Source organism: Pygoscelis adeliae, unplaced genomic scaffold (genome assembly GCF_000699105.1).
Source record: "Pygoscelis adeliae isolate BGI_AS28 unplaced genomic scaffold, ASM69910v1 Scaffold242, whole genome shotgun sequence".
Taxonomy (NCBI): Eukaryota; Metazoa; Chordata; class Aves; order Sphenisciformes; family Spheniscidae; genus Pygoscelis; species Pygoscelis adeliae.
The window spans coordinates 17,132-33,654 of NW_008824369.1; the positions used below are offsets into that span (position 1 = coordinate 17,132).

At 38.2% G+C, this 16,523-nt stretch overlaps 1 protein-coding gene across 1 annotated transcript; it reads left to right on the plus strand.

Moving 5' to 3' along the window:
• The first annotated feature begins 593 nt into the window (after positions 1–593).
• LOC103913491 (putative short-chain dehydrogenase/reductase family 42E member 2) lies at positions 594–13,576 on the plus strand. The gene is made up of 11 exons (XM_009319984.1): positions 594–824; positions 3,469–3,564; positions 4,355–4,415; positions 5,817–5,935; positions 7,451–7,526; positions 8,777–8,859; positions 9,396–9,533; positions 10,782–10,847; positions 11,635–11,698; positions 12,036–12,109; positions 13,373–13,576. The coding sequence occupies exons 1-11, from the start codon at positions 594–596 to the stop codon at positions 13,574–13,576; spliced, it is 1,212 nt and encodes a 403-aa protein (XP_009318259.1).
• The last annotated feature ends 2,947 nt before the right edge of the window (positions 13,577–16,523 follow it).

Here is a 16,523-nt window from a genome sequence, read left to right on the forward strand (position 1 = left end):
ACAAAAGTTAGTAAGGACTGGACAGAAAACTAAAAGTATTTAGCGTGTAACCAGAAAAGTTTAAAATGGTAACAAATTTTTATCATTACTAAAGAACTGTGACCCAAATGTGAAATAAAGTGGATTTTAAAAGCAGAATCAATCCTTTCTTATATTCCTTATCTAATTTTTTTCCATGACTAGTAGGCTAACATCTATTTGGCATTAATATATCAGAAGTCAGTGAGTTTTCAAGGATAAAATGTTTGATATACCAAGCATTCAAAAATGTAATCATACCTGTTATGGTTAGGTAATTATAATGTCTCTAAAATCCTGTAATTTCTCTTCATTTCTATATAACATGAAACTTGTGGGTATAAGGAAAAGACTAAATCTTGGAATATAAAGGTATTCAGACTCATTACTCATTGTACATAGAAATACCATCACCAAAATTATGAATTTATACGTTTTAAACATGTATAAATATGAAAGGTAATAAAAATAGTATAGTCACAAAAGGAGCATTGTAACATGAAATTTACTGAAATTACCCAGATTTCAGAGTATTATGCAGGAATTTTCAAGAGATCTTCTACCTTGCAGTCGTGATGCAAGAAGGATCTACAGAAGAGCTCCACAGCAGCCAACCATGTGAGAGCAAACTAAACGAGCATGCTGGACCACTGGTTAACAGAAGCAGAAAGACAATGGTAACAGGAGGTGGAGGCTACCTGGGATACAATCTGGGATGTGCTCTTGTTAGGTCAGGAATTGCTGTTGTTCTGTTTGATGTACGGAAACCTAAATGGGAAATTCCAAATGGAGCATATTTTTTCAAGGTATGTTGAAATTACATATTTAACAGCTGTGAAATAAAGTTGTACTACTTTTATGCATGTTAGCAAGGCTTCCTCTTAAGGATTTTTGATAAAAGCATTTACTGAAAAGCCTTTAAGGACAATAAGAAGTCATGGTAAAATGTCCTCACGTGCTGAAGTAACTGATTAAGAGATAGCAAACAGGAGTCCAAGTGGTCAGTTCTCTCAGTGTCACCAGTGAAGTTCTGAAGAGTTCTGTGTTGGGAGTGCCATTCAACACATGTGTAGCTCACCTAGGTGAAGGAGTAAACAATGAAGTGACAAAGTTTGCTGCTCAGGGAAATTATTTGGAGTAAAAAGGTGAGAGCAAGACAGGGCAATAAAGGTGATCACAAATGTAGAATGACTGCCGAGCAGAGAATGACTGAGGAAACTAGGACTTTTCAGTCTGGGAAAGAGATGACTTGGGAGCGGGAGAGTTCTACAAACTGTGAGTGGCATGGAGACAGATAGGGATTGGCTGTTCACTGTCCTTTCCAGTACAAGAAGGAAGGACCATCAGGTAAAATAAGGAGGAGTTAGTTCTTTACAAACAAAAAGAGGTTGTTTTTTCATGCAGTGGGTAAAAGGCATGTACAAAGTCTTGCCAGAAATTTACTTCCATTGGAGATTACTAAATAGGTAAGCTAAATTAGGCTCAAGAAATCTTCTGAATGAAAATACTTGGAGACTGGAAGAGTATTCTGGGGGAAAGTGTCAACATATGCTTGCCCTGTTCCTGCTCTACCCATTTATGAGCACTGATTCCTTTTGATTCTTAACAATTCAAGGAATTTATTATGTCTACAAAAAAGGGGGAATGAAAGAGACCTCAAATATTTAACGGCTCACAGCCATCTGTGGAGGACAGCATGCCCCACTACTCCCTGATGTGGGGAGCACCAACTCCTCACAGCTGCTTCACCCACTCAGCTTTGGGGGTCTGGGTGCACAGGGGGGCACCAGCACTTTCTGCAAGGTCCTGTCATCTTGCACAAGTTCTAGCTAGATATAGGGTATGTATTCAGCTGATCTTGTCTGAGCATTTAGTGTAAGAACTCTTTTGACACCACCATTAGAACTAGAAAGTTGATGGCAAAGCTGAAAGTGATCACCAGATCTTTGTCCCAGGGGCTATCGAGGTGATGCCAGATTTTCTCTTTCTAGCTACATCACCGCATGGGACAGGCAGTAGGGGAGGCAAAAGGGGATGCATGATACTGCTCTGCATGGCTGTGCAGCGGGCAGAATACCGAGCCAAGCAGACCTTTAGTCTGACCCAGGATGGTTGTTCTTATGTTCAATTTCATAAACAGCTTTTACAGAATATGGAAGAGAGAGAAAGTATTATTGAGGAACCATTCAAAAACCATGGGCTTGATGTGTTAACAATATAAATCCACACAACGTGATTTAAGTTGGTGGATTGATGGCAATTTGCATCTTTTAAAGGAGACTCGAGATCTGACAAACTATCTTCTGAGAACAGGGGGTTTTATAATTCAAATTTAAAAGAATAAATTTTAAAAGAATAAATATTACAAAGTATAGGTGAATTACCTAGAAAATGGAACTAGTACATAAAGTAGCAAGTCACTTCAGAGATCTGAGCCTTGATCAGTGATTTGGAGATCGCTAATACTGTTTATACTGGTTAGCTATTTTAGCATTTGATTGAAGGTAGGAAGTGTAAGTCAGCCATATTTGTGAAATACTTTGGCAACCTCAGAAGAAAAAAGTTGAGGTTAAAGAGTGATTAGATTACCTCTTAATATTACCGCCAGCCTTTTTTTTTGTGATTATTCTATCAATCTCATTACAGTAAATTAAATAATATCTAATATTTTGAAATATCATAATTCTGAAAAGAAAGGGATTATATTTTTATTGACATGTATGTGGAGTATTATTTATATAGTATTACCTGGTATATACAAAAATGCAATATAATATTCTAAGCCCAGCATAGCATTTGATTCTAGATATAGTGTGTGTGTATTTAATGCAGTATGGTGTTCAGTGCTATATAGCATTTCATATAATGTGATTATAATACACTAATGTATACTAATACAATGTTAAATGCATATAGTCTGTACTCTTTTGTTTTAATCTTGTACAAAAATGTAATTAAATTTATCACGCAGTGCACCTAAAATAAAGCTTAGATGGGCAAAGAGATATTTGTCCGGATTGCACAAGTCAGATCTTAAGGTGCTAACAGAAAAGGAGTTATCTTATTTTGTGATTCCATGGCAAACAGCTGAACCCTTCCTGCTGTGATTTATTGTCCTTGGGGCTTGATTCTCCAGCCCTCAAGCATATGCTGCTCCCATTCAAGTCAAACAAGTTTTGCCAGCCTGCAGGCTGCAGGACTAAGTGTGAAAATACACGTTATAATTGGAGCCAACACGAGTCATATTTGTTTTGCAACAAAATATTGACAAAATTCTTAGTCATGGATTTTTCCCCACGTTTATAATGTTTTATTTTACGCTCGGTAAGTATTGTGAAAAACAGATCAGAATGACTTTAGATTTTCCTTAATAGCCATAGTTAACACTAATTCTATAGAGAATGTAATGAGCTCTACCAGTCAAAAATCCTTTCTTTTCTCATTTTACAGGGTGATGTGAGGGATTATGATGCAGTGTTCAAAGCATGTGAACGGGTTGACTGTGTTTTTCATGTGGCTGCATGTGGAATGTCAGGATTAGAACAAGCAAGTACAATTTTTCTAACATTTTCTTTCTTTATTCTTGTGAAAGCAAAAATTTGTCTGCATGTAGCAAAGAATGTAATTATATGATAATATGTCAGGCAGAAGTTAGTTATAAAGGTCAAGTCGTCCATACAGGCAACAAGGGAGGTATTCCTTAAATAATAAATGTCAAAGCACGAAACTAATGTACTACACAAAATACGCTAGAAAAATGAGATCATAGATTTAAGATCTTTATAAGAAGGCATGTCCTTTTTCTCTAATCTGAAGAAGTGTGACAATATTGCTCTAGAACTAATGTTGATGCGTTTTCTTCTTGTGAACTCACAGTCATGAGGAAACAGACAGGCAACTCAGTATGGTTATGCTAAATAACAGTGATACTCACTGAGGGTGTTATCAAAAAACTCATGAAAATACTAATTTATTTCTAGCAACAGGACAGTCTGCCACTGGCGCAAGAATTTGTGAAAGCTTTCAAGGAGCATAACCCCTGCCTGTAATTCCTGTTTCTATATCATGGATTATCTGGCGTGCAACAAAAAATTAAAGCATTGTAATTTCCTTTCAGATGCATTTTATCTTTCATTTTTCAACTTTATTTATTCATCTACTGAACAAGACAATAAAAACGAGAACTGCTAGGAATCGCTGTATGTCAGAAGGACAGAGAACTGTAACGCATACATCACAAAAAGGCCACAGCTGTTGTAGATCTGGCAATTGTAACAATCGTATTGTGAATGTGACTTATTCAATTAATTAGATATTGTGCAAACTCTATTTCTAGCTTCAAAAGAAAGACCAGATTGAATCCATAAATGTCGGAGGCACAAAAATAATAATTGATGGTATGTACCTAGATTTTCTCTTTGCGTCTGATCCAAACCATTAATTAAAAAAACTTCTAATTGGATGTTTCCTGTGTTGATTTGGCAGTAAAATGAGGCTCTTCTTTCCCTTCTTTCAGAGTATGATGTAAAGCTAGGTGTGCAGGTCCCATCAAAACTGGTAGATTTGCCACTGGTTTGAACTGGGGACAGGTTTTCAACCTGGACTTCATTCCTTGGCAGACCAACTTAAACTCTCCTCCATGTACTGGTTATTTTTTCCCTTTACTGTATGTAATGGAGAAGTGTTATCCTCTTTCCTCATAGAAATAACATAAGAGATATTGTACTGTTCGTTGTGTTGTAAACATTTGGTGACGGGAGCCATAGATGTGCTAAGTATATTTAGCTATTATTTTATCACATTAATATAGAAAATCTTCTATCCTTTCTGTTCATCTGTCTAATGTTCTAAATATTTACAACACAGTAGTTACATTCATTATTTTCAGAATGAGCCAACTGGACTCACTGCTCTGTAGATTCTAAAAATTCCTGACTTTGAATATTAATTCACTTAAACTTTAGAAGCATTGTTAAATCAAAAGGAAATTTATGTTATTCCGAGTTTGCAATGACATATATGCAGCAGAATTTAGACATAATATCTTAACAGCCGACTGGAATCCATAATTAAGACTTTGTTTTGTAAATAATATTAATTTCATTTGTATTTAAGGTACTACTGATTATACACTAACAGCGTATGTTTCCTGCTAACATGTCAGTTGTCACTTATGGACAGATTGACACAAAATGCAGTTTTGTCACACACCAGAGAGGACTAGCACATTTTCTTATACGACTTTACTCATGGATGCCTGTGCATCCATGAGTAAACTGTGGTGCAAGAAGCAGTACTGCTTACTGCTGACTGCTGAAATAAGAGCAAAAATAATGGTCCGCAGGCAGGCTGTTCTCTACAGTGCTACCCCTACAGAAAGAAGCAGGGATTTTTCAGTGCTATTTGATCACAAGAAATGTTCATACTCATCTCTTTTTTTATTGAATTTGTAAAATGAACATGTTTTAAGAAATGTTTCTGACGTAAAGGAGGAATATTTTCACCCTGCCAATGCCTCTATCCAGGTGATGACTACGATCCAGTGGTGATATGATAGTTGCAGGTACCTAATCATAAAATGTTTGGTGACCACAATATGTAATATTTACGTAGCAGATATTTGGGATGAAAAATTCCAGCTGAATGAAAGATAATATGTTAAATGATAAGTTAATATTAAAAGATTACTTTTTCTATAGAAGTAATGTTTGTTTTCAAAACGAGAAGCTGCCAGTTCATATGTTGTTTCTCACTCTTTATTTTTGTTTTAAAATCATTTATTTTGTATACCATTGTAGTCTGCAAACAAAGAAATATCCCTAGACTGATATATACCAGTACAGTGAATGTGGTATTTGGAGGGAATCCTATTGAAGAAGGAGATGAAGAAACTGTGCCGTATTTTCCACTGGAAAAGGTACTTTGTTCATGTGATGGCATGGCATTTACTGTGCTCTGGAGGATAGATTATGTGAAGGCTGTTCTGAGAGCAGAAGCTGTTTTACTATACATCACATCAAATTCCATGAAATCATTTTTCATTAATAAAAACTGACCCGTGATCAATGAAGAAATACTCAAATCATAGTGGCTTTAATCTGCTATAACTAGACAGATTTGAGATGATAAAATACCTAAAAATGACTAAGAAAAGTGGAATGTGACATTTTACAAGAATATTTTAAGAGGAAGCGCTTTCAGGGGACCATCTGCTATGTAAATGCTGACTATTATGGCCCCCATGAGCCTTTGCATTGAAGAATATTGTTAAATATCAAATTCTACATCTTTATTCGCACCCATTTTTCCAAGTTCCCAAACCTTGCTTTCTTGCTGCAGGCCAGGTGGTAGTTACAGTCACCTCAGGGCTGCTCTGAAATACCATTTCTTTCTTTGCTGTGATCATTTAGGAAATATTTTCTAGCTGAAATCTGAAGCTCAATGCATTCTGGCCACTCTTCCCATTTGTTCTTCCTGCTCCCAGCATGCTGCCTGCAGCTAAAAGCTATAATTTTAGAATGTACATCCTGTGTCCAGGAATCCTAACTAAGACTGACTACTACTCTGTTGGAGCCTCCTGAGATACTTCGTTGGATATGACAGTTCGTGCACAGCCTGCACAGCGCCTCAGACTTCTGAGAAGGCATTTCAGGAATTTGCAATTAGTTGCATGTGTCTGAGCCCAAATCATATGTTTTCTCTAATGGTGATCACATAATAGCACGCAGCAGAGGGAGGTGGGGCGTGGAGGAGGTGGATTAAGCCACCTGAGAGTGGAAAAATTTTCCATGGTGTGATTTTTAGGTATCTTTTTCAGTTTAAAGTATGGCAATATAAAATTCAACAGATACATAAATAACCTCATGTGGATAAGTAATGACTAAACCGGCATGTGCTAACTGGGTCCAGAATCCTATTGTTTATGCTTGGGTGTGATTTTTAAAGTTAATAGTAAAAGATAGGGTTGGGAGAGAATTATTTATAACTTCCCAAATAGTTTCAGTAAGAAATGGAAACATTTTTAGGAAAGTCTGAATTTTCAATTTCGTATTTAAATTACTGTTTTAAAAAACTTTTTCCAATTCAAATTGGATGTTTTTTCAAAATAAAATTATGTGACCCACCAGAACATTTGGCTTGATATTAGTTTTTTCAGTACATCCAGCACAAAAAGTAGGTTAAGTAAATACTAGTGGACTTAAATTTGCTCTGAAGCTAAACCTGTGCAACTAAAATGTAAGTCTGATAAATTTCTTTGTCATAAACAAAGTATATATTTACTATATCTTGTTGTTATTTCTAGTTTGGTTTTACTCAGCTGATGTCTACAAGCTGGCTAGATTTAAATGTTATCAGACATAAACAGTAAGTTTGCCTTTACAGATGCAATAATGTGACTAAAATGTTGATCATATTCTGCGTTTCTTTATAGCAATTTAATCATTATTCTAGAACAAAGGCAATTGCAGACCAAATGGTTCTTGCTGCTAATGGAACTTTACTCGAAGGTACATATAAAACATTTGGGGTTTTCCTATCAGTAGTAGTGCTAATGGGGTATTCCATTCTCTGGTTACTCATTTATCAATATTATTGATACTTTATAATTGATATTATACTTTTTTATATACAGTATACTTTAACTGAAATAAGGATTTTTGTTTGTTTGTTTCTACTCCTCCCTTCGGTGGATGATTAATTTTTTATGTGTATACCCAGACAGATATGAGATTATATGCAAACGATAGATGGGAGAAATCGGCAAATTTAACCTTACTTCTTCAAATCACCTTAAAATTCTACCAGTTTTACAATAGATACAGGATTTGTGCTTTTATTCCCCATTCGGTCTATCACTTCGAGCATCTCTGATGATGCCAATCTCTAAGCACTGTCCAACAGGTCATTCTTATAATCCCCAAAGGCTTGCAGGCGTCTTGCAAGAATAACTGCAGTTTCTTAAACAGATTGGCAATATCAGGGTCATGTTGACTTCTAAAGTCACACATGCATGAATAGCTGTGGCTAAAAATCTATCTGTACATGGCAAGGGAAATATTTATCTTTGCTTTTACATGTATATTTTGCTATTCATACTGATTTCTCTCAACTGAAAAGTTGGCAAACATAGATCAGGTGGGGATTCAATTTTAGCATCCTTGATTAACTACTGAGCAAATGTCTACCACCTGTTACACTTGCCCACATAAAGGCATAATTGTGCCCATTCTCAGGAGTCAGGGCAGTCTGCTTACTGTAGAGCTTAAAGTATTCATTTTGATTTAAAATATTCTAACTAATTTGAAAGCCTTTGTTTAAGAGACCTCTTCCATTCCTTTGTGATGCCATTGAGCTGCAAGCAAGCAGGGTGTCTAAATATAGCAAATTGAATGATCTTCTTCCAGTATTGCATGTGTCTACAATGATGGACAAATATGTATGTTACAAACATATCTATAATAAATAGCAAAAGTCAATCAGGCAGGAGGCACATGTATAGGAAAGTTTGATTTATCCTGTCCCTACTCAAACTCTTCTGTGGTCAGAGGGATTCAGTTTTTCAGGCTGCTAAGCTAGGGTCTTTCACTACTATTGAATTCAATTTTATACAGAAATGAAAACAAGTTACTCGGAAGCCGAATCACGTGGAATGGTCGGGCTGATCCTTTACTTTCACAATGTAAAATTCAGACAATGTATGTCAGCCATATGTTGATATCAAAGCTATCTGAAAATCGCATTTTGTTTTCTCTCCAAGGAGGTGACAGGCTCCATACTTGTGTGCTTCGTCCACCAGGCATATATGGACCAGAAGAGCAGCGCCACCTGCCACGAGTAGCCGTATGTGTTATGTAGTCAGCTCTGGAGGACAGACTACAAGTAGTTGTAAGGGCATAACACAAGTGGAAGTATCTTGGTTACAGTTCTTAACAATTCCTCCAGGAAAACTGTTGTGAAAGCTTGGTGACAGGTCATGTGATGCAAGATAACAAATAGCACGATATGAGCATTGCAGAAACGGCAAGGATCAAGCTGTACTTTTAAGTGAGGAGAAAAAAATGCAAGGCTGAAATGCCATGGTAGAAGAACTAGGTTTGCATCCCTGATCGTTTAATGTAAATATTGTCTTTTAAATATGCACTTTAATTTCAGCCAAACACTATAATGTCACCATATTTTACCACTGCGTATCAGTGCAACAGTCCTTGATTTATAAAACCACCAACTAGTTGGGTTTTTTTCTTGTGACACATTTCTTGTGCTGTAATTGTACACAAATACAGCAAATTCTAAGTATTCAGGCTGAGACAAAATGAATACATTATACTGCACAATAAAGGAATAACGTAGTTATTTCATGTTTTCTGTTTCTACAGGTAAATATCCAGCGGAGGCTATTTAACTTCAAGTTTGGGAATCACAAAGTTCAGATGAACTGGGTTCACATAGGAAATCTAGTACAAGCTCACTTACTAGCTGCTGAGGCTCTCACCTCTAAGAAGGGTTATGTAGCTGTAAGTAAACAATACAAACATTGTGTCCTAGTAGCTTTAGCTCGCAAATAGGTTTAATTTTTGATGTTTTGAGATCAATGTTTCTCCAAAAGGTCGTGTGCTAAATTCTCAAAAATGTCACATGGACAGCACAAATGCAAATACATTCTGGTAATATTTTGATGCTGTTTTTTTCTGTTTTGAAAATATATCATTTCCTGTTTGATTGGAGGAAATAGTATTTTTAACCAGGTTAATATATTCACCATCATACAAATCTATATATTCTGTTATTCTTCTGAAAATAGATTTTGATTCTAGATGCATAAAGTTTAGAGCAACCATTCTGAGGCATTCCAGTTTTATTTCCAGGGTTGAAAATTCCAAAAAGATATGTACAAAATTAATGGACAATTTTAAAAGGTTTTTCTTTTTCTTCTGCTGGTCATAATTGCAACAACAACCTGAGGGACTGTGAAGCGTTACAGAACTGACAGTGTTGCAGCAGCTGGTACATTCACAGCTCCTGAAGGCTTCATTTATATTGGTAGGAACATATAGACAACAGGTACAGATATGTCTGAACATCTCGCCGTGTGCTCTCAACTAGTTAAGTGTTTGAAAGCTATGCAGCTGTTTTAGAATGACATGATGCCCAAACTCCTGGGGCCTGCTTGGGTGCTCAGGTGTTCATAGTGCTCACAGTTGGATAGACTCCTCATCCAGAGCGTAGCTGTTACGGAAGTATTGCCTGCACATTTAGAAGGCTGGAAGCAGATAAACTGGAAGCCAAAAGTGGATTCAGGCAGTGTGACATGTCCCCCAGAATATATATACTGAATCTGTTTTAATCAGAAAATTAGCCAGAGTTGGAACTTGACCTCAAAAACCTGTGTTTATTAAATGCTGTCAGTGTTGCCACCTTGATCGGACTCATGAAGATAACCCTGTCCCTGCACATCACAAAGAACTTAATGCTCTAACAGCCGGGTTACTACATAGTGAGTTCAAGCTCTGATTTACATTACACCACGGTTAATCATGATTAGCTCTACTACCACCGTGGGGTTACCCAAAAGTATGAGACATGTTTGAGATCACAGTGAAGTCCAATGAAGGTAGTTTGTTGAGCTGATTTGTGTACATTCACCGTGTGCATGCTGGCATGTTATTCACAAAATCACGAAAGATAAGTAGGTATGAGAGAGAAAGAAAATGCCATCCTATGTATAGTGTTTTTCTAATTGTTTTTCTCTGCTTCTTTAACAGAGTGGTCAGGCGTATTACATACATGATGGTGAAAACGTCATATTTTCCGAATGGATAGTCCCTTTAGTACGTATTGCACACACCTTTAGTTCTAATGCACCGTATGGGCCCTATTCACATCATTAACTAAAAGACCATACTAACTAAATGAAGGTCAGTGCACATTAATTACTGAATTATGTAACATTAAAGTCAGTCCTGTTCTCCCTGCATATCCCAAAGTTCCACTGGCTTTAAGGGGAGTTTTGGATATGCACAGCTGTGGAGTTTGGCCCTTACCATTTTGGGAGAATTTAGCTGAGAGGTATAGAACCTGCTACAGAACAGTAGCATTTCGGTAAAGCAAGCTCACAGTGCACGAAAAGTTCTACTGTTAGCATCTGGCAGGCCTTTTATAACCGTTGTTTATTTCTTTGTTCTGCCATCAACCGCAGCACAAAAGGGAAGGCCATTTAGAATTCTATCTTGAAAGCTAAAAAAGCAACATTGTGTTTTCATAAATATCAGACTGGGATTTTAGAAACATGCTGAAGTTTTGATCCTGCAACGCCAACACAGAAAAGACTTCCAGGAAAATGTCTGCGGTAGAACGATGGGCCTGTATCTAAATGTAACGAAGTATTCAGTCTGGGTCACCTACCCCTTGGAAATACCATTGTTTCCCCCTTACCATCCAATTGCATTTGAAGGGTGGGAGGTGGACACTGGAGAATGAGCAGTGGGTTTCAACTGATAAATTGTATCAGTTTAGATACATGTTTCATCAATATTCATTTTTCCATTTTCATGCTTCATTGACACCCTCAATTTGGTACAAATTCTCTGTTATTCTTTCCTTTTATACCCCTTCTAGTTTGAAAAATTAGGCTACAGGAAACCCTACATACATATTCCTGTTCTTCTGGTTCATATAGCAGGTAAAAATAATAAAATACATACTTAATTATTGTGCTATTTATTTTTTAATTTGTTTTTTTATTCCTATAACGCTACATAATGGTTTTATAAAATTCAGGGACCCAAATTGTAGGAATTATATAACTTAACATTATTCTAATTAATATAATAATCGTTTATGCCATTTGGCATTAATTACACAGATAAACTGAGTCCATCACGTACTTTATAAATTAAAAACTGCCTTCTGCCACCTTAATTGCATCCTCTGATGTCAGTAGGAATTACAGGATGTGCAATGTCAGTATTGGTTTATTGTTATCCAGTTGTCGCATTAAATAACTTTCTGTTTCACAGCCACTGTGATGGAGTATCTGCACCTGATACTAAAGCCAGTTTTTAGCTTTACACCTTTCTTGACAAGGAATGAGGTAAATATATAAAAAGAGGGAATGTTTATATATTTCTGACCAAAATTCTCATGAAGTATGTGATACGCCCTTTGCATGCAGACAGGATTGTCTGCATTAGAGCTCTGTTTTTCTGCTCGGGGTGTAGTCCGTTCAGGGCTTACGCAGTCATTTTGTAGCTTGATTTTTCCATGCCATCCTGGCCACCCCTTATAAAATCGTCAGAAATTGAACATTACTTGAAGATTAGATGATCTAGAGAAACGTCCTAGAGGTGCAAGGTAGAGTGACTGATATGGAGCTGGCACAAAGAGGAAAACAGGCACTGCATCCTCATTTCCAGTGAGCTGTCCTGTGCTGTGGAACTGCTTGTTAAAGGAAGGTGGTCCAAGAGTACAGAGCAAGAGTCTCGGGACAAAGTGGTAGCAGTTATCATAATGCCAGGCTAGCCAATAATTAGAAAGTCCACTAAAAATAATTCTAAATTGGAATGAAAAGTCAATTTTCTGGGGGAAAACAAAACAAAACAAACCCTTCTGGACAAATTCATTTTGAGCTAACTTATGTTTTTGTACAATATTATGATTTATAATATAAGCCAAAATGCTTTAACTAATCTACCATCTAGTCTCTTACTGTATTGTAGCATGTAACATAATAGGATACTGAAGGGACTGAAGGGACATCATTAACTTCTGCTGTAGCTTCTCAGTTATTCCACAATTTATCTATCTGTTTTTATACTGACTTCTACATTAGTTCCACATCTGAAGCAGAAATCATTGAGACTATGCAACTTAAGCACTTCCACAGGTACCATGCGTTCAGAGATGGAGGAAGTAACTCTGCAAAAGTGCGTGTTTTCCACTCCTTAGATAGGCATTTCTGCAAAGTTGAGAAGCCACGCCGCTCTCCCCCAACACATTCATCCCGTTCCTTTGCGCATTTCTCTGTACAGGAGAGCCACTTTGAGGGAAGTGCGCTGATCTGTTGCACGGGATTTCCATAGTTCTTTATCTCACGTTCACAAGTGAGAAATCAGTGTCATAAACTCCTCCTGCACCCAGTCCACAGAGCCTTGGCTCTTTACCTGTCAGCTACATCAACTCATTCTGTTAGCTCTGGACAGAATCTGACCCCAAAACGTATACATTCTTGCGTGTCTATCTTTGTCCATGTTTTTAATTCCATTGCAATATCATTGTTAACATGCTTTCATCCAAGTTCTAGAAAACCAGATATTAAACAGTTACAGATATCCGTAACTGTCCTTTTGGATTTTAGGTGTGGAATGTTACTGTAACTCACACTTTCCGAATAGACAAGGCACGAAATCAGCTCGGTTACAAACCCAAGAAATTCTCATTCGCTGACTCTGTGGATCATTATCTGAAAACAAGACCTACTTGCCAAGAAGATCACACGCTCCTTAAAATGGTGTTTGCTTTTGGCATTTTGTTAAGTTTGATCATTCTTTCTTTCTTCTAAAATCGAATAACTACCCACCTGTTCGAGAAAACCTGATTTTGTTTCTGCGTATTGATGATCTGGTCCTAGTACATTCCTCAGTCACTGTGGATATGATGATGATGATGATGTCTCTCTGATGTCATTTAAAAAACAAATCAAAACACCCACAAAGGTGAAAACCCAGGACACATCAGGAAATGTTCCCAAAGGACAATGCAGTGGCACAAAATCAAAGGAGTTCACCACTAACAGTTGCAGGAATAGTTTTAATGGATCTTCATTAATTGATTGCTTCATGCTGAGAATGATTTTCTAAAAATGATAATTCAGGAGGATAAGAAATTGGAAGAAGTGGAACCATTGCAGGACTGCAGTGCTGTAACAAGTTCAGTAGCTCCAATGAAGAAAAGGTTGACTAAACAATTCCTGTGATGAAGCCGCTGCTACAGCTACTATATGTTAGTATAAGGAATTATGAAGACCTGGGAAATAGTACAAGAAAATACGAAAAGTAATATTTATAAATAACAGGTGGTGGAGGACTGAAAGTCATATTTATGTAAAATAGTTTTATTGTTCAAGAGCTTTGTAAAAATTTAATAAATAACATTATGTGTGTTTGTAAATCAAATAATATCCTTTCAATGCAATAATAAATAGTAACTGAACCAAATACTGTTTTTAAGGAGTCTGTGGGAAGGGGGAGGGAGGGCACGTAAGACCTTGGAGTTCAGCAAGCTGTTACTGCTACCTTTCCTTGTAGATGAAGCCAAGTCAGCTACCCGTAACCCTGTACCAGTGCTGGCACACTCTGTTCCTTCGGCGAATTGCCATTTCAGGGTGAGCAGGTAAGCCAAGCACTAAGACCCGAGTCAGGATCCAACCTCTCTCTTTTCCCCCTTCATAAGACTTACGTTAGTTGCTTCTTGGGTGGATTGTACTATGTGAGCTACGTGTGCTACGTGTGTACTACGTGTACACATACCGTGTGTAGCCCAGATGAATTTTCGTAAGGTTACCTGTCGCGAGGATCATCTCGGGGACCAGCTTTGCTCTCACCGGGGAGCAGCTGCTCCCTCTCTTGCACCCCACATGGATCAGGAGAGCAGGATTTGCCAGGGTGGGTCACAGAAGAGAGTGACGGAAAAGCTCTGCCACCTGATTATCTCTACTCTGTATTTATCTTGCCTTTGTGTTAGCATTTTACAGGATTTTTAAGACCAGTAAGTTTATGGACACTCTCTTGTTGTATCTTTAAATTTACAGGGTACACAGGAGAGCTAACAGTAACCCTACAAGAATAAAACGTTACAGGTAAAAGACACAGTGACAGGAAAATGTGTGAGCAACCACAATTACCACTACAGCTTACGTGAGTGAAGATTTGTTTCACTATTTTTTTTTCTATTTTTTCTTCTTTAAATAAATAGTTCCGTGTGGAGTGAGAGCAGTAAAGCCTGGTCTCTTACGGATTTGCATTTGGAGATTGTCCTCGTCCGTACAAACTGAGCTCACACTGTACATCTTCCCTTAGCAGGGGCACTGCTCATCCCTCTCTCCTATTCCTCACTACCTATTGTCAGGAAATTTAAAGAACCTCAGTATATATGAGACCTTTAGCCACTTAGGCAAGTTTGATTAAAACCGGTTAAGTTCACAATTTATCCATACAGAGGCGTAGCTGACTGACAGACAAGCAAGCCCTGCAGGAGGTCCTGCGTAAGCCTTGTTTCCCTAGAAAAGACGACTAGAAAACCACAAGTATAAAGTTACTTCCCAGCATTTTAACTATGCAAACATTTAATTTGCTTTAAATTAGTTATTTATGAATCTTTCCTATATTGCTTTTATTAGACTAACAGCTCAGGACTGCATCCCGGATTACACCAACGCTTTTCAGAAGAGACGTCGGGCAGTTGACTGCAGCCCCGTGAGAAGTGCAGGCTGTGGCCTTTTTTTGGATACTCCTCAGTAGGGGCTAACGGAGGAATAAGCTGTCTTTGCGGTTGCAAGTCCCCGTGGAGTCGCGCCGTTCCAGTCCTGTAACACTGAACCTCTGATTCGTTATTTCAGGTAAGATGCTTTTTACATCACTGTTATAACAGTACCGATTAATACTAACTGGCTTCATGCAATTGATTTATCATTATTACAAATCCAGTATTTGAAGTTTTAAGACAACTTTCAGTACCAGTTTGGAAGAGCCGGCTGTCTCATTTCTGTCAGTCTTTACTGAGTCTTAGTTTAAGGTGGCTACTGTTCGAGCTGCTTACACTCTAACATAATTGCAAGTGTGTCTTTAAATGATTAAAATTTAATATGAACGTTCAGCCATGGCACAGCTATAACGGAAGAGGTAAACGTGTTCAAAGTTTGATTTTTGCCTGGGATGGGTAACTCTGAAATCCTGCAGCTCCTGACCCTTTTCGCATCCTTCCCGGCACGAGTGACCACGGAGCTGAGCAGACACCCACTGCCGGCTCAGGAGGGCAGGGACCTTAGTGCCTGTTTGTTTATGATTAAGTTGTCTGCTGGGGGATTCCGGCTGTTTTGCAGGTGTTTCTGATGCTCTGCATCTCTCTGAGCCATGTCCCGCCACAACTATCCAACCGGTAATCAAGAGAGGGTGTTTTTTTCCTGAATGACCTGTTCAACAGGTACCTCAGCGCGGACGGAGCCCTAGCCACCGACAGGATGCTTTCCTGCAGTGGTCGCGGCTGTATGAAGACACATGGAGGTAAGAGCCACCAAGGGATGCTGTGGGATGAGCAACATCCCAGGAAGGCTGTGGGATTCCAAAGTTGCTGCAAAATGAGTGGGGCCCAGGGGGGCTGCGGGACCCCGGGGGGGCTGCGGCAGCCCGTGAGTGCAGTGGGATGCCAGAGATACTGCGGGATGAGCGGCACCGGGAGGTGCTGCGGGACCCCAAGGCGCCCGGTGCGGCACACGTGCGGGGCCACCCGGC

What these genes read in the sequence shown, in the direction of transcription:
- LOC103913491 (XM_009319984.1), top strand. Translation starts at nt 594, where the DNA reads ATGCAAGAAGGATCTACAGAAGAGCTCCACAGCAGCCAACCATGTGAG. An exon ending in TAATGGAACTTTACTCGAAG is followed by an intron (nt 7,527 to 8,776) that starts GTACATATAAAA and finishes TTTCTCTCCAAG; the next exon opens with GAGGTGACAGGCTCCATACT. An exon ending in GCCACCTGCCACGAGTAGCC is followed by an intron (nt 8,860 to 9,395) that starts GTATGTGTTATG and finishes CTGTTTCTACAG; the next exon opens with GTAAATATCCAGCGGAGGCT.